Below are 15985 nucleotides of genomic sequence, written 5' to 3' on the forward strand. Positions count from 1 at the left end.
GAAAAGATGCCTTGGGTTTTATGCCTTGGTTTTAAGAAGATGAAAAACAAGAGATGTTTGTAGTCTGAAGAAGTCCATTTACTTCTTCATTTATAATTAGCTATTTTACTGCAATTTGCTACATGCTTAAATTGGAAGAGAAAGCGGCATCCCCTCACCAGAAGCCCAGCAGAAACATGTCAGCCAAACTTGTCTCCCCTCATTAGCCAAATACTTGTTTCAGAGGAGCTTCTTATTGGAAGTGCATCCAGCCCCAAGGGAACAAAAAACTCACCTAGGACATTTACTTTCCCTTAATCATGCTGCTCCATTGTCTAATTTCCTGAATAGTGAATTCCTGAATACTACAACTAATACTTTGTATTTACTTAGCATTTTACCCCTTCAAGCCATTCCAAAATATGTATTAGCAGGCCTACAACTTAGAGCTACACTTGCAAAAAAGTGTTCAGGGATTATAAGGGCTTATATATACCTCGAAAACTATTCTTGCCACTTAACTGTGGGTCAGACTTAGCTGCATCCCCTGATTCTCCACAGTCCCGCTCCAGGCACAAAGCACAGCACCTGAAGTGTCCTCCTGGAGAGTTTTTCCTTCTAACTCTCTGCCCACTTCAGCTGCACCATTTTGTACTGGTGCCAGCAAACCCAGCAGTTTGGACCCATATGCTGCCTGAGAGTTTTCAAGGGCTGTTGTACCTGTAGTTTAACACTGTACTTTTATTCTTCTCTTTATACCTGGAGGCATTATCCTAAAGAGCTACTGAGAGAGATGGTACCTGGCTGTGAGCATGATGGAGAGCGAGATGGACTCTGTCACCTTCACAGCTGCTTTCACCAACAAGGGGTTGAATTCAGGCTAGAATTTAAGGTGTTCATACCTGTGGGTTTGTCCCTGAAAAATGGGAACTGTAAAGGATATATTGCACATATAATACTAAGGTAAATGGTAAGTTAAATGGATAACCAGAGGCCATTTAAGTCAGTGCAAAGAGTTCCTTTAAATTCCAGAAAGCAGAGCAAATCTACACATTATGTATCATATGCTGAGATGCAAACCCTTGTCCTTGTATGGCCGACTTTGCAGCACTGAGCCTTGGGGTGTCACCCTCGTCCCTCTCATGGTCAGGGTGGCAGGACCTGCACCCCAAAGGGTCCTCCCTGGGGTCAGGGTGCAGGACCCTGATCCCAGGACTGTTGGCTGGAGCTGTATCCTCTCCTTTCCCACCCGCCCCACTTTGCCCAGGCTCTGGGGCTCCTGCAAGCACTGTTAGGTTCCTGCCCAGCCCTCACATCTCTTTAGGGGTGAATTCACCTGGTTTTTGGCTTTTTTTAATTGAGAAATTGTCAGCATCTTCCTCACTGATACAGTCTTTTACTATAGGTTGCCTCTATTTATGTATATAATACATCCAGTTTCCTTTGATGTGAAAGGCATCTGGATGGTTTCATACTGATGTCCCTTTAGAGAAAAACATTTCCTACCTGCCCCAACAGCGTGGAAGTGAATGAACCCCAAAATGGCTCCCCACTTAAAAATACATGAAGCATCTCAATTTTCTTTTATGTACATATGCTCTGTGCCAGGGCAGAGCAGCAACAGAGGTGTGACAGGGAATTTTGATCAAGGCTCCCTGGGAATGCGAGTGACCCAGCCTTCCTCTCCTATTCTGTGTGCAGAAGTACAGATACTTACAGATGTGAAAGGCGGTATCACCACAGGAGTTGTGCATGCACATGTGTGTGACTGCCTGTCTCTGCACACATCGGAGTGTGCGGGAGATGTGGGTCCGTGGCTGGGTGCACATGTGGGACATGTGTCTGTGTGGCACATCCATGGGGGGTTGCTCCCCAGCCTTGCCCTCCCGCCCCGAATCCTGGGGAAGGAAGCAGGCAATTCCCTTCGGGTGCAACCCTTGTCCCTACAATGCCAGAGAAGGGATTATACCAGGGATTAACATTTTAAACTCCCCTTCCAGACCTACTCAATCAAAGATCCTCAGGCCAGTAATCATACTTCTGTCCTGGGATTACTGCATTCCTGAGTCCAAACCTCAGTTTCAGGAGAAGCTGAGGAGAGGTCACCCCCAATGCCTGCACACCCCAAACTCCCTGGGATAGGGCAGAACCTCTGCATTTGGGTTTTCTCCCCTTTTTTTAGCCATCCTCTCCAATCCCCCTGCCATGGTTGGGAGAAGACTCCATGAGTGCTTTTCTTGTCGCCTGCCTCCTCCTAATTCCCAGTAATTTATCCCGTATTAAAACTCCCTTAAGGAAGAATGGCCGGGGACCCAACACCTGCTATGCAAATGGCAGCAAATCCCCCGGGCCCCCGCAGCGGGCCAGTGGGGACGCGCAGGCTGACGGTGATCCTGGAGCATCCTCCCCCAGCTGCAAGGCTCCATCCTCAGAGCCAAAGGGGATCCCCAGAGCTGGGGGGCACCCCCAACCCCCCTCCAAGAGTTCAGGCTCACTTTCACCCCCTCATTGTAGTGCTTAATTCTTTCAGGTTATCTTTGCCCCTCCTACAGGGCAGCCAGTGAATTTGGTCCCTTTCTTTTAGGATGTGTACTCTAGCTTCAAACAGAAAAATACAAATCAACAAAAGAGGGAGAATTGTGGGAGGGAAAAGGCGGAGGGGGAAAAAGAAGAGAAGAAAAAGCTCTCGCACAAAAAAGGTGTGGGGGGAAAGAGCTCATTTCTCGAACGTGACATCCTAATCTCATTTTTCCCAGTTAATGTGGTAGCCAGGAGGCTGGGGAAGCTCCAGGCAGGGAGCGTGGCCCAGCAACATGACCACACCAGGAGAGTTTGGCCCTTTTCCTTGGACAACTCAGATTAGGGTTGTAGAAACCTCGGGCAGCCAGCCGCACCCCCAGGCACCTGCACTGCACACTGGCTCCAGCCCATCTCCCTGGGGGTGCCCATGCTGGGGAGCCCCACAGAGACCCCACAGGCCCCTCCATCTCCACGCTTTCTTCCCGTGGCCCTTCACCATGATCACACATTTCCCAGCCTGAGCACTTGAGTGACATTTGGGCTATTATTCGAGGAGATAGATTGTTTGGCCTGAAGATGCATTGTTTGGGCTCCTCATAAAAGAAACAAGTGAAATGCCGCAGCTACCACACACAAAAATGACTCCTTCTGGCCATAAAACCAGTGGGACAAGGAAGTGGTTGTAGGAGTCAAACATAATTGATGCTAAGAAAGATGTTATAAATAATCTGTGCCAAGTCCTCTCTCATGTGTCTCAAAACCACAGAAAGTGGCGCTTTTTTTTTTCTCTTTATCTCCCCTTGAATTCAGAAGCATAATACACTGTGAGCACCAATAATTGATGTATGTTATAATTCTTCATTACCCTATCAGTAGTCTGGGAAAATTGGAAGAAAAGAAAATGCCAGAAAGTTATGGTAAAACTTAAGATGCGACAGAAGTAGCTTTCTTTGCTCATGCTGTGAGTGTTTGAATAAGAAGAATGTCCCTGCACTGTAACAAGCTAAAAGAATGAGGAAGACAAAGGATTTCACGAAAAAGGTTTAGATAGAAGACAAGGCAAGTGAAACTGAAAGGAAGGGAAAAAAACCATTTACAATGGAACAATGCGTGTACTAATCGCTTTGATATATTATACAAACCCAAAGACCCAAAACATTGTGTAATTATTTATAAATGACTTCTCCACTCCTGTGTATAATACCACAGAAAGAATAAAACTGCAGGCTACTCTCTAAACTATTTCTAAATAGACCTAGCTCAAAAGGAAGCAGAAGTGTTTGAAAAAAAATAATTAATGGTTGATTTTATGGTTGTCTCATTAAAACATTTTAATTACCACAAACAAAATACATTTGTGCTTGCAGGGAACAATCGTTTACCTACTCTACCCCCCCACCCCCCCTTCTAAAGAGAAGCAAAATGTTACATCACATGTTTAAAACCTGAAAATAAAACATTCCCACTATTTCTGCAGATCCCCAGGAGGGGTTGAGCCCTGACTGCAAGTCCAGGCACTTGTGCAGGATTTCAGAGCGGATTTGGCTCTCTGGGCCAGGACCCACTGCTGCATGGGGACACTCCTTGTGATGCCCCCCACCCCAGGAAGCCCCTGGCACATGGTGCGAGGCCTCACACTGGCCACAGGCAGGTAGGAGATGAGGCCAAATCCTTTAAAGACAAAGCCCTTGAGCTGCTCCCAAGGTGTTTCCCTGGCAGGTGAACTGGCTCCTGCTCCAAGAGGGGTCAATGCTACCTCCCTGCAGGCTGAGATCCCTTTCAAATACTGGGCTTCCAGGGCTGTCCATTAGCCAGCAGCCACAGCACCAATCCCTGAACCCCCTGTAAGCCTCGGGCCGGGGGCTGTAAGGTGACTCCAGCCGGGTGGAGGGTGAAGGGTCCCAGGGGCACAGCCCTGTATGTCCACCCCTACCCTTGCAGCCCTCACAGCACATCTGTCCCCGGACCAGGCTGGCCAGAAGCCACTGTGCTCTGCACCATGTCCAGACAAGCACAAGGAGACAAGCTGCCCCACTGAACCATCTCCTGGTTTCTACCTGATTTTAAAATTCCTGCTGCATCCACCCAGGCATCTCCAGGGGTGAGGGAGCAAGATCCTTCCTTTACTCCTGCAAGGCACTGGGTCTAGCTTTCTGCTCTGGGTGATGGCCTTGCCATCAGCCATGTCACCTCTCCGAATTTAGTTCAAGCATTCTCCACAGGCAGCTCTGCCTTCTCTTTCTGGCCATGCTTTCAAACAATGAGAGAGCAAAAAAGCAGTATTCTCCTGGTTGATTTGTTATTTTGACACTCATCCCAAGAACTCATCATTAGTTCAAGCCCTCTTGTAATAATGTAGCAAAAGACAGAGTTTGCTGAGTTACTGTAATGACATATCATCTTAAGACCTGAAAAAAATTGTTACCTCCGACTTCTCCGAAGCACTCCAACTGTGGGAGCAGTTTTACTGTGAACTGCTCATTTCCATGCTTGAAGAGTGATGCTAACACTGCTCTAATGATCATAATTCTGGTTGGGTTTGAAATGTGAGGTCGATTTCTGACATGGAGTTTTATTTACCTTTTTAAGGTACAACAAATACTTACCAGAGAATGGCATCTTCTAATTGACTGGCTTTTTCCTTGGAGGAAACAGTGCATCCAGAGAGCTGCAGGGAGCCTTGTGGCACATTTTCTCCAAAAACCCTTCCTCCACCTTTATTCATCAATTCCTACTTTTTCTGGAGTCCAGCCATGAGTGAGACCCCACGCACGATGTCTCAACATGAGGGCAGAGGAATGAGCTTCGTGCTCGAGGCCTTACAAGTGATAAATGTGCTGCATGGAAATGCACCCACACAATGCAGATTTTGGGTGAGCAGTTTGCCATCACTTGTAAGGAAGGATGGGCCGATCCAGCTGTGCTTTCTCATAGTAAAAAATGCCACTTGAATCTTTTTCCCTTTCACTATTTTTAAGTGCTGTCTCTCAAAGCAAATTATGAAGTATTCCTGAAAGCTCCCTTAGAGTTCAAAATATGAAATTAATAGTATCCATGAGTCCAGCTGAGCCCAGCTGCACTTACATTAAGGTGGAAAAATTAGAATCAAAGGCTAAAACTCAGGATAAGGCCATCAGTGAGATGCTAGCAACATGCTGCGTGTTTCTTGAAATCAATGGCCCTCTTTCGTTTTGGAATTTTTTTTTCCAATCCCAGAAAACTTCACAAAACTTCAGCAGCCGACTTCCATAGGAGCAGGCCCATAAGGTGTAAGAGCTATTATCTGTGTTGGCTGAATAATTTATCTGCAAAATTAGTAGACTGCCTGTGATAGAACTGGTTGAATTATTCATCGGGAATAAATTATCCAAGATATTTAGCACTTCTTTCTGTTTGCGAAGGCTTCCTGAAACAATTCTGGTTCTGTGAATGCATTCGTTATTCATAAGTACACAGTGAATAGATTATGCAAACAAATTTCAGCCTATGGGTTGTTTGTGAAACATTCACTTCAGCCCTGGCTATTCATGGCTGTGACTGATCACAGAGACACATGGTGCTCTCTCCCCTCCTTGATTGGAGCACAAACTCTTAAAACAAGAGAATAACAAATGACAAACTGCAAATGATGGATAAGGACTAATGAATAATGCGCTTTCACTGCAAACTTTCAGACAAGTGATCGGTTGTGCCAAAGTCTGTGAAACTCTAGGGAATCATAAACATTTTAATGAATAAACTATTGACTGCCCAAAGACACCTAAACAAAAGACAATAAAAGTGTTGCAGACAACACTAGAGTTTATATCACTATATATAAAATGCACAGTAACAAAAGTTGAACACTTTTTGCCATATGCTTCCATAACCTTTAAATTTTGGTCCCTTCTGGCTTTCTGGTTAGTGCTAGCAACTCCACTGTCGGTCTCTGCCTGCTGACAGAGGCCTCTAATTGTGCCGTCACTTAAGGACATGAGTAACTCAGTGAAGTGGAACTGCTTAGTGCAGAAAGTCACTTATGTATGCAGAGGCCCTAAAAACATCAGCGTGATTGCAGGTCGGTGATTGAGAGAGCCCAGTCCCTCCCGGGAACAGCCAGGCCCCCGTCGCCTGCCGTCCGTGGGTATATTGCACACCCCTGGTCTGCAAGCGTATAAAGATGTAAAAAAGCAGAAAGAGAGCTGATCCTGCAAGCTCGGCCGCTGCCAAACTACTTCTAGTTTGAGACTCGTTAATATTCACCACCCAGGGCTTTTTGGATTGCTCACTTCTGTGCGTGATCTTCTTGGCACAAAGAAGGTTGTTTGTGGCAGTTTGCTGGTGTAGTGGGTCATCGCAAAGCGAGGAGGGTGCAAAGCAGAAATAACTGATAGCAAACTCCTCGCTCAGGTTCAAGTAAATGGTTGCTGTGAATTTAAAACGCAGAGATAGACAATAATTTAGCCTGTCAATATTCCCTGTTTACCGAAGATCAAAGGCATAGGAGAAAATCAAAGGAGGGGGAATCAATCTACATTTTGCATAAGGGGAAAACAGGTAAATACATGTGAGTTTAGGCATAGGCACCTGAAAATGGCTATTGATGGGCCGTGAAACTGAAAACCTTCCAGGGACACAAGTACCTGAGTGCTGACAATGGGGCTTCTTCGAAGCAGGGAGAGCAGGATGCAAAGAGCCAGATGTTAGAATGAGGAACTTTTTAGCCAGTTGCAAAACTGCGGCTTCCCAAAATGTTAGATAGTGATACCCTGGCACTGAATGGGGATTAGCAGAGGCAGCAAAAACTTTACGATCAAAACAGCACAATTCTTTGTTTGTATCCAGACAGAGAAGAATTGTACCTGTACATTGTATATGCAGTGTGTGTATATCTATATACAGTGTATATATATTGTGATTACAACCACCGAAGTTTATAAAATAAATGTCCTTTGGAACTTTTAACTTTCTGAACACCTGCAAAACCCTTTTCAAAGCGAAGCACGTGAAAGCCGAAGTGCATGTTGATATTCACCTCAGAAACGCAGGAGGGAAATACCTGCTTTGAGTTTTACCATTCTAGAGTATTTTCACTTTGACGGGTGGATGTAGAAAAACCGCAAGGTGCAACGAAAACCTGACGAAATCTTCCATCCGCATCTGGCTGGGGAATAACCCACGGCTCATCCCCTGGAAGTCCAGATTAACCTTTTTCTTTCCCCAAACCCCCTGCTCGCAGCGGTTTAAACTCACACTGGAGCCCCTCCGGCCGGAGCGGGACGGTGACCCCTCCACCCCCGCGCTGAGCCGCGACCCCCCTGCCCCGCTTTGTCCTGCCACCTCCCTCCCCGCACACAGGGGGGACAAAGCGGGGGGACCCCCCCTCTCTCCCCCGTCCCCCGGGGGCGCGGCAGATGCGCGGCCGCCCGCGGTAATTGCGGGCACGCTCCGGAGGGCGCGGCGCACGGGGCCGACCTGCCGCCTCGGCGCGGCCCCGCGGGGCGGCCACGGGGCCATTGTCCGCCCGCCGCTATAAGAACGGGCGGCCGCGCCGTCGTGTGCCAAAGCCGCCGCTCACACGAGCGGATCGCAGCCCGCAGCACTTCAAAGCCACGCGCGGTCGCGTGTCCCCCCGCCCCGCCTTTCCCCGGGCTTTGGCTTTTTTTTTCGCTTTTTTTTTTTTTTTTCGGCGCTGAGTCCCCTGCCTTCCCCTATAGCGGCCGGTTCGGCTTTTTCCTCTCTGTATTTTCATACCGTTATTGCTTAACCGCATCCCCGGGAGTGCCTTTCCATGTGAGTACGGGAGCGCCGGCACCTGCCAAGCACCCGCACCGCCACCCCCTTCGTTATATTTATTTTTTTCCTTCCCCCCTCCCCCCCCCCACCCCTTCCCCGGCCGCTTCGCACCTTCCCCTTCGCTCCCCCCTCCATCCTCCCCTGCCCCGCGTGGCAGTGACGGGGTCCGGCTTCTCTCCCGCAGGATGCCCGCCGAGGCGCCCAGCAGTGGCGACGGCGCGGAGCCCGGCGCTCCGCGGGAGCGGCGGAGACGGCGCGGCCGTGCGCGGGCGCGGACCGAGGCGCTGCTGCACACGCTGAAGCGCAGCCGGCGGGTCAAGGCCAACGACCGGGAGCGGAACCGCATGCACCACCTCAACGCCGCCCTGGACGAGCTCCGCAGCGTCCTGCCCACCTTCCCCGACGACACCAAGCTCACCAAGATCGAGACCCTGCGCTTCGCCTACAACTACATCTGGGCCCTCTCCGAGACCCTCCGCCTGGCCGAGCAGTGCCTCCCGCCGCCCCCCGCCTTCCGCGGGGTCGCCGCGCCCCCCAGTCCCGGCAGCGACGCGGGGTCCTGGTTGTCCAGCGCCTCCCCGTCCGCCCCTTCGCTCTGCGCCTCCGCCTCCGGCCCCAGCAGCCCCGCCACCTCCGAGGACTGCGCTTACGCGCCCGCCGACAGCCTAAGGGGCTTCCGCGGGCTGCCCGCCGGCCCGGGCGCGCCCCTCCGCTAGCGCGCACCGCCCCGCGCCCCCCGCGCACCGCCCGGCGCTCCCAGCCCGGGGCTGGCGGCGGAGGTGGGGGGGGAAGAGGTTGGGGGCCTTGTCCCGTTGCACTTTTCATCACTCTCCTTCCCCCCGGCCCCTTCCCCCCGACCCCCGCCTCGCCTCCCGCGCCACTCCGAAAAACTGGGAAGAAGAAAAGCGACAGATTTGCTGCCGCAGACGAGGTGAAAAGTCAATTTTACAATTTGTAGCTCTCCAGCGAAGAAAAACGAGCATGAAAATTTGGTTTGAACGCCCTGACAATACCATGAAAAGGCTTAAGGGGCCGATGCGGCCCGGGGCGCAGCGCGGGGCTCAGCGCGTCTCCCCGGCCCTGCCCCGGGGCGGCTCAGCCCCTCCCGGGGGTCCCAGCACCAGCCCCGATGGGACCCCGCACCCGGCGGACAGCGGAGAGGCTCATGCATTATAGATGCTGACCCCCAGCGCGGCCGGCCTGCTTTTGAGTGGGAGCAGACACGGGGTATTCAGCGGCTGGACCAGAAAGCGGTTTAATTTATTCAAGATGTTCATTCATATGAAAATTGTATTTTTGTACATAAAGAGCTTTATTCTATTATTATACCTCTTATCAAAGTGGGGGTTTTGTTTTGGTTTGGGTTTTTTTAAGAAATCGTACTTTACCCTGTAAATAAAATTTTTAACGTTTGTACTGAATTTCAGCAGCGCTTCCGGAGTTTTGTTTCTTGAACTCGAGGGGTTCACTCCTCAGAAGGAGGCTGGGGTGGAAGGGAAGGGATCACCCCAAGGCAGCAGCCAGCACTTCCGACACCACACTGGCCACGGACACATGTGGCTACCTGGCCCCCAAGTCTCCTAGAGAAGGGATTAGAGCCCTGCTCAGGAGATGCAAGCAGGGAACAGGAGCAGTGCTGGTGTTTCAGGCTCTCCTTGCCGTGGTTCACAGCAGGAGCTGGAAAGTGTCAGGTGCTTTGGGGCAAGGAGAAGGTGCTGCACCCCTGAACAGGGTACAGCGCTTGTAACTTTCCCTGAACCTGCAACACTGGCAGAGCTTGACTGGCATGAGCTGCCTCTTTTCCTCAAGTCACAAGGTGGGATGGAGGCTCCCCCAGTTCACTTTCCTTTCTCCTGCAATGGGGTGTAACAGGAGCCCTCTGACCCCCAAAATCCTACCTTGCTGAAGGGCTTCTACTCTTCCTGACTTCATCCTCCCTTCTCTTTAGCATTGCTCAATGCTCCCATATTGCACTGGGCACACAGACCCTTTAAAACAAGTTTTATCCTGTTTTGTTTTATGGGGGAAATGAGGCAGCGCAGACATGCCTCTACAGCCATCTCCAAAACATGGGTGAATTGGAGCTGTGTGTGCAGTTAGCAGGGAGTTTGTGAGGAAAGATGGATAGAGGGTATTGCACAAGCCCAAATAAACCAGTTCCTACAGATCTCTGATGGGACAGCCAAGGATTATGGAATGAATTGACTTTCATTTTTCTGTGCCTCAGTTTCTCATCTGTAAAATTGAGGTACCACCATCTCACATCATCAGTGAATTTAAGGATTTAATTGCGCAGAGCTTTCAGTGTACTCAGATGCTCAGGCCTGCAGTAAAAGCCCAGGAAGGAATGCTTTAGGACAAGATCATACACTGTGTGGGGTAAAAGGCATAGGGCAAACACTGGAAGCATCAGAGAGAACACTGAGAAGCTGTTCATCACACAGGCAAAAGCTCTGCCTGAAAGTTAACCCTCCTGTGGGAAGATATTATCAAAAACATAATTTGGGATCATATAATTGTCACAAAAATTAGAAGGAGAAGAGCTGAATTGTTTGCACAGACACTTCAGTGTCAGCATTTCCTCCTGAGTGCCTGAGCCTGCAATATAGACAAATATTTCTTCAACACAATTTTCATATGCATGTCTATACAGACACACACCCACCTCTGCTTCTCAGTAACTAAAAATGCTGAAAAGTGTTATTTTTTGGAAATCCTAATAGCAGCATAATACTTATATTAATTAAAGACACCATCAACTAGCATAGGGCAGTTCCTTAATGATGTCCTGTTAAATAAAAGAGATTTGTGAAATCTAATTCTGGCAGTAACAGGTCTTGATCTGTGACGCAGTGAAGCTTTGCTTGCACCTGCCCTTGAAAGCCAGGAGGTTTTGTATGCAGGAGCCTCCAGGGGCTGAAATTTAGTACAGTCCATGGAGGCGGAAGGTCATCTAAAGTCACTGGGTCCCAAGACACTGGACTTCAATCTCAAAGAAGAAAAAAACTCCACCAAACTTCAAAATATCCTCTATTCTTTTGTGTTTTCTTAGCTGCCAGCAGAGATCTGTGGACATTATGCAGTATATAAAGACCATACATCTACCAGGACTCAGTGTATGATGTTAATGTTCCTAATGGGCAATGAAAGCTGCAAAGTGCGTGAGGACACAATTAGATTCATACATTAACATGAGTCAGAGAACAGTTTTTCCCTGGAGCGGTGATAGGTTCAGACATAGTTGAACAAATCTGCCGCCGGGACAGATGGAATGCCCATATTCAGAGGCTGCAGCAACAACCTGCACCCCCATTTACAACAAGGGGGTTTGTATTTACTTTTATCAAAAGAATAGTTTGGTGAATTGGAACAGGCTTCCCCAGCTGGAAGCAGGCGGCTATTCTTAATTGCGCTAAAATCATCTCCTTGCATTACTGCAGGGGGAAAATTGTGTGAATTAAATACTAGGGCTGATGAAAGCATTAGCAAATTTTTTGGAAATACCAGATAGTTCTGTGTTAAAAAATATCCATAAACAGGCAACAATCTCAGTCCCACTGAAACCAGTGGCAAGATCCTTATGGACTTCAGAAATAACTGAAACAGCATCTCGATTTTTAATCTTGCCACCACATTGCATGTAGGTGTATGCATTTTTTCATATGTCTGCTGATAGGTGTTGGTAACACTTTACCCCTGTTGGAGCCATTCAACCACCTCCAGGGCATGCAAGCATTAGGGACCCTCTGCCAGGAGGTTCTGCAAGTCCTTATGTAGCTCTTAATTCCCCTTCAGTTAGGAGAGAAAGTCTGAGATGGCTCCATTGATAGGGAATCCCTGCTGGCTGGGAGACATCCAGCACAGACTTTCTCGGAACACAGCTGGGATTATCCCACTTTCTCTCTGCTGGGATTTACTGTGAGGAAACAGTCCCCTACAAACTTGCTTGTGTGCTCTGATGAGAAGGGCCCATAGCAGCTGGAACTACTCTGTTTCAGCCTTTTCCAACTGTTTTGAAGCTCTGGAGATTCTCTGTGAATTACCTGTGCTCAACAAGTGAGCAAATAACTGCAAATCCAAAATTCTGTACAGGTTTTAGATAACAAGTATTTTCTGTAGTTTCAATGCTATGTGGTGCCCTATTTAGTGTCATCCCTGCTGTGGTGAGGCTCAAATGATGCTAAGGGTTTAGTTATGAACAAGAGCATCCTCAGAAAGATTTTCATTATTGGGCCTCAATCTGTCATAGATTTTGATTTTACTCTCTACATGGTCTGTGAAAGACAGTCTGCACTACCACCTCTGACCACATGAAACTTAATATTATAATTACAGATCTCTGGGGCTCAAATGCTCCATTAAGACTGATTTGTATAGTAAGTAGAGATTATCAGAGCAGAAGCAGGTGAGAACTAATTTTCAGGAGCTTTTTTTGTTGGTGGCATATGCAACTAAAAGAAATCATCTGGAGGAGCAGAGCTGCTAAGGACCAAGCAGATTTGCTGTCTGCACTGTATGTGAGCAGAAGAGAGATGCAAAAATGCTGCATAAATACTTCAAGCTGATAATTTGCCTCTTATTTATATAGTCTTCAGATAACACTGCTAGAAGCTTTTTAAGTCTAGATTAACAAATTAAATACCTTGTTAAAACCGGGTTTATGCCCACTAGCACGGTAGCAGTGCCTATGAACAACTAATGCCTGTTCTCTCTTCCTCCTCAACCAAGAGGCCTAATGGTCAGTGTGAAAAACTACTGAAGATCCCACAGGTGTCACAGAGCCATGGTGAAGCAACAGATCGCTTTAAAAGTCCTGTGGGACCCAGCCCTGTTATTAATCCCCAGGGCAATCAGGAGTGTAAGGCTGAGCTGAAGGGGTGAAATAGCCATGGCCCTGGAAACAGAGGTTTCCCCCATGCTGAGGTTACTGTTCTCTCAGGAGAGATGGGAAAGGGTTCACGTGAGGCACTGCTGGTGCAGACCAAGGCTCCACATGCCGAGCAATGCTCCTCCGTTATCATCACTGTTATTTTTCAGTTGTCAGTCTTCCAGTTTAAGATCCACTAGACAAGAGTGAAAAGACTTTTCCCAATGGATAATGCTCTTCTCTGCCAGCGTGGAAATGCTGATGGCACAGCACTTGTTGTTATTCAGGTCTCCCACTTTTGCCTCTATTTGGCTGTGCAAAGCATCTTACTGCTTATGAAAGAAAATCTTAGGAAACTCTGATCGTTTGAAAAGGACAATGAAATATCACATTAGAGAGGCTGGGACAGAGATGCCACCCTTCTCCATGCCATGCATACAATTCCACAAGTACAAGAAACTCTTCTCACTCAGCTCCTACCCATTTGTTTTACTCACTGACTGCCAGTAGGACTTTGGCAAAGGTCGGTGGGACTTTGACACAAGTCAGTAGGACAGAACACACAGCACAGCTCTGCAGAGTGAAAACTTGTGGAAGCAAGACTTTTAGAGAAGAGATTAACTTTATTCTTTGCATAATCATGAATAAGGGTCCACAGGCACAGTCTTGTATGCACTCTGCCAAATGGAAGTGTTGGAATCAAGTCCAGAAATTTGGTGTCCTGAAACAATCGGAAAAAAAATGCTTCAGGTGTCTCACTAACATCCCTGCTCTGTTTTCATTCATTTTGTTGCACTATTCAGCCCCCTGATCCCTTGCTTTCAATCCAAGAGATTCATTGTGCTTCAGGGAAGGACCAGTCTGTGTCAGTGCATGGTCTCCCTTCCACTCTTCCTTCATGCTTGTGAGATGTACTTAGTTACAAATTGAAGGATGCAGGGGGACTGATGCCTCTATTTCCCAAACAGGGATTTGGCAGAGTCCTCAGGACTTCACTGTCTCTTTCTTGGATTATTACATTCTGCACATTCCAGGATAATCTTTTTCTTTAACCTGAAGATTTCACAAAATTGCCTTCTAGGAAAACATTTAAAGCTGTCTAATGTCAGTCCAAGGTGATTACGGACCTTAATGGTTTGTTGCACAAATAATGGATTAAGTTCCATCTGTAGGAGTTAATTTGACTTATTTTTACAAACAAACCAATTGTTCTGGTCCTCTCTGTATGGCAGGTGTCAGCAATCTTTATAAAATCATACCCAGGAGCACCTCCAGCAGGACTGTCTAGGGCAGCACCTGGCATCTATAGCCCAGTACAAACCTGGCAGAACATCGTGTTTTTCCAGCTTGCAGTTTCCATTGAGATGACAAGCCTGAAAAAAGACAACATTTGCAAACATGAAAATACAAAATACCAAAACTAAGATGGTGTTAGTCCACTTATTGGAGGTGGCAGGAGAAGAGACACATAGCCAGGGACATCATGGACTTAGAAGTCTGTCCCTGACTCTGTTGTAGGGACCAAGAGATCTGGGGGCCCTGGATGAACACTTCAGTTTAGATAAATGAGGCCAAACAGAGAAGGCGCATGTTCAAATGGAGGAAGACAAAGTTCCCAGCATGATCACTTTCATGTTGGATTCCCCATGTTGACCTTCAGGATAATGTACAGAAAAGAGAGTCTCAAAGGCAGGGTCAGAAATAATGAAAATCACTAGTTTCAGGTAAAAGTTGATCAAACTACCCTAAACACCTTTCCCACCTGGATATCTCCTTGAAAATACTCACGTTTGAGGAAGCAATGTCATTCTAGGAAAGGCTGCTATCTGTGTGGAAGAATGGGACATAGCCTTCAGACGTAAATCTAACATGGACCAGAAAAAGCATTTCTTCCCCTGTAGATTTCCAGTTTGGTCTCTGGAACTCACAGAAAATAGGCAATATTTATGTATACATTACTGTGCTCAGACCCTAGAAAAGCCAGACCTTGCCAGTAAAGACCAGCAACTACAAGCAGCTGAGTCAATCCCTCCCTTCAAAGCCTAAGACCTTGATTTGCCTTTTTTACTTTTTCACTTGACAATCCCTAGATATAAATGCAGAAGTTTCTCTGCTTCACTGGTAGTAGTATTCAAACCGAAGGGATTTAACTCCTGATGAATATGGCATTTTTGTTCCTTCCTATTTGAGTACCATCTCTCCTGCAACAAGTCTTTTGTAATCTGAAAGGAAAACCCTTCCTGTCACAACACCAGTAATGGATATTGCTCTCTCAATTACCCCTTGCTTCGCCAGGAGAGCAACTGATGCGCATCATGTTTATCCAGCTCACTGAAGTGCTTTCATTATCTAAGAAAAGAGGTTAATTAGTATTTAATCAATCTTTTCACAGGGTACAGTTTCCTCCTCTCCTATTTGCAATCCAAAAAGATGCCAGCTTCCAAAGCCATAATGCCCTCTTGATAAATCAAGTGGCAGCTAATGAGGTCTGTGGTCCCAGGGAAGGAAGGTCTGGGCTACCTGTCACCAGCAAGGCTGTCACCTGCTCTGCTCTCCCGGGAAGCACTTGTTGGGATGCTGGGAGATGCAGGGAGCCATATGGGATGCAGGGAAGGGAATTGTCAGCTGAGGGAAGGTGGTGGTGGCTGTGTACACCCCGGACTGGAGCGTGAGTGTGTATGTCCAGTGAATGCCTCACTCTAATCAAGCTTGGAAGATTCACAAGATAAATCTCACAGAAACTCTACCCTCAAGAAGGAAACAGATGGCAGTTCTTTTCTTTCTTTTTTTCTTTTTCTTCTTTCTTTCTTTCTTTCTTTCTTTCTTTCTTTCTTTCTTTCTTTC

At 47.5% G+C, this 15985-nt stretch overlaps 1 protein-coding gene across 1 annotated transcript; it reads left to right on the forward strand.

Annotated features, from left to right (window-relative positions):
• The first annotated feature begins 8459 nt into the window (after window positions 1-8459).
• On the forward strand, window positions 8460-8990 carry NEUROG1 (neurogenin 1). The gene has a single exon (XM_042014784.1). It carries the CDS (start codon window positions 8460-8462, stop codon window positions 8988-8990), a length of 531 nt encoding a protein of 176 aa, XP_041870718.1.
• Window positions 8991-15985: the final 6995 nt, after the last annotated feature.

Source organism: Corvus kubaryi, unplaced genomic scaffold (genome assembly GCF_017639235.1).
Source record: "Corvus kubaryi isolate FWS band 111438036 unplaced genomic scaffold, C.kubaryi_AGA036_p1.0 split2-37374, whole genome shotgun sequence".
Taxonomy (NCBI): domain Eukaryota; kingdom Metazoa; phylum Chordata; class Aves; order Passeriformes; family Corvidae; genus Corvus; species Corvus kubaryi.

Bases quoted from the DNA above. Each gene is read 5' to 3' on its own strand.
- NEUROG1 (XM_042014784.1), top strand. From the start codon at position 8,460: ATGCCCGCCGAGGCGCCCAGCAGTGGCGACGGCGCGGAGCCCGGCGCT.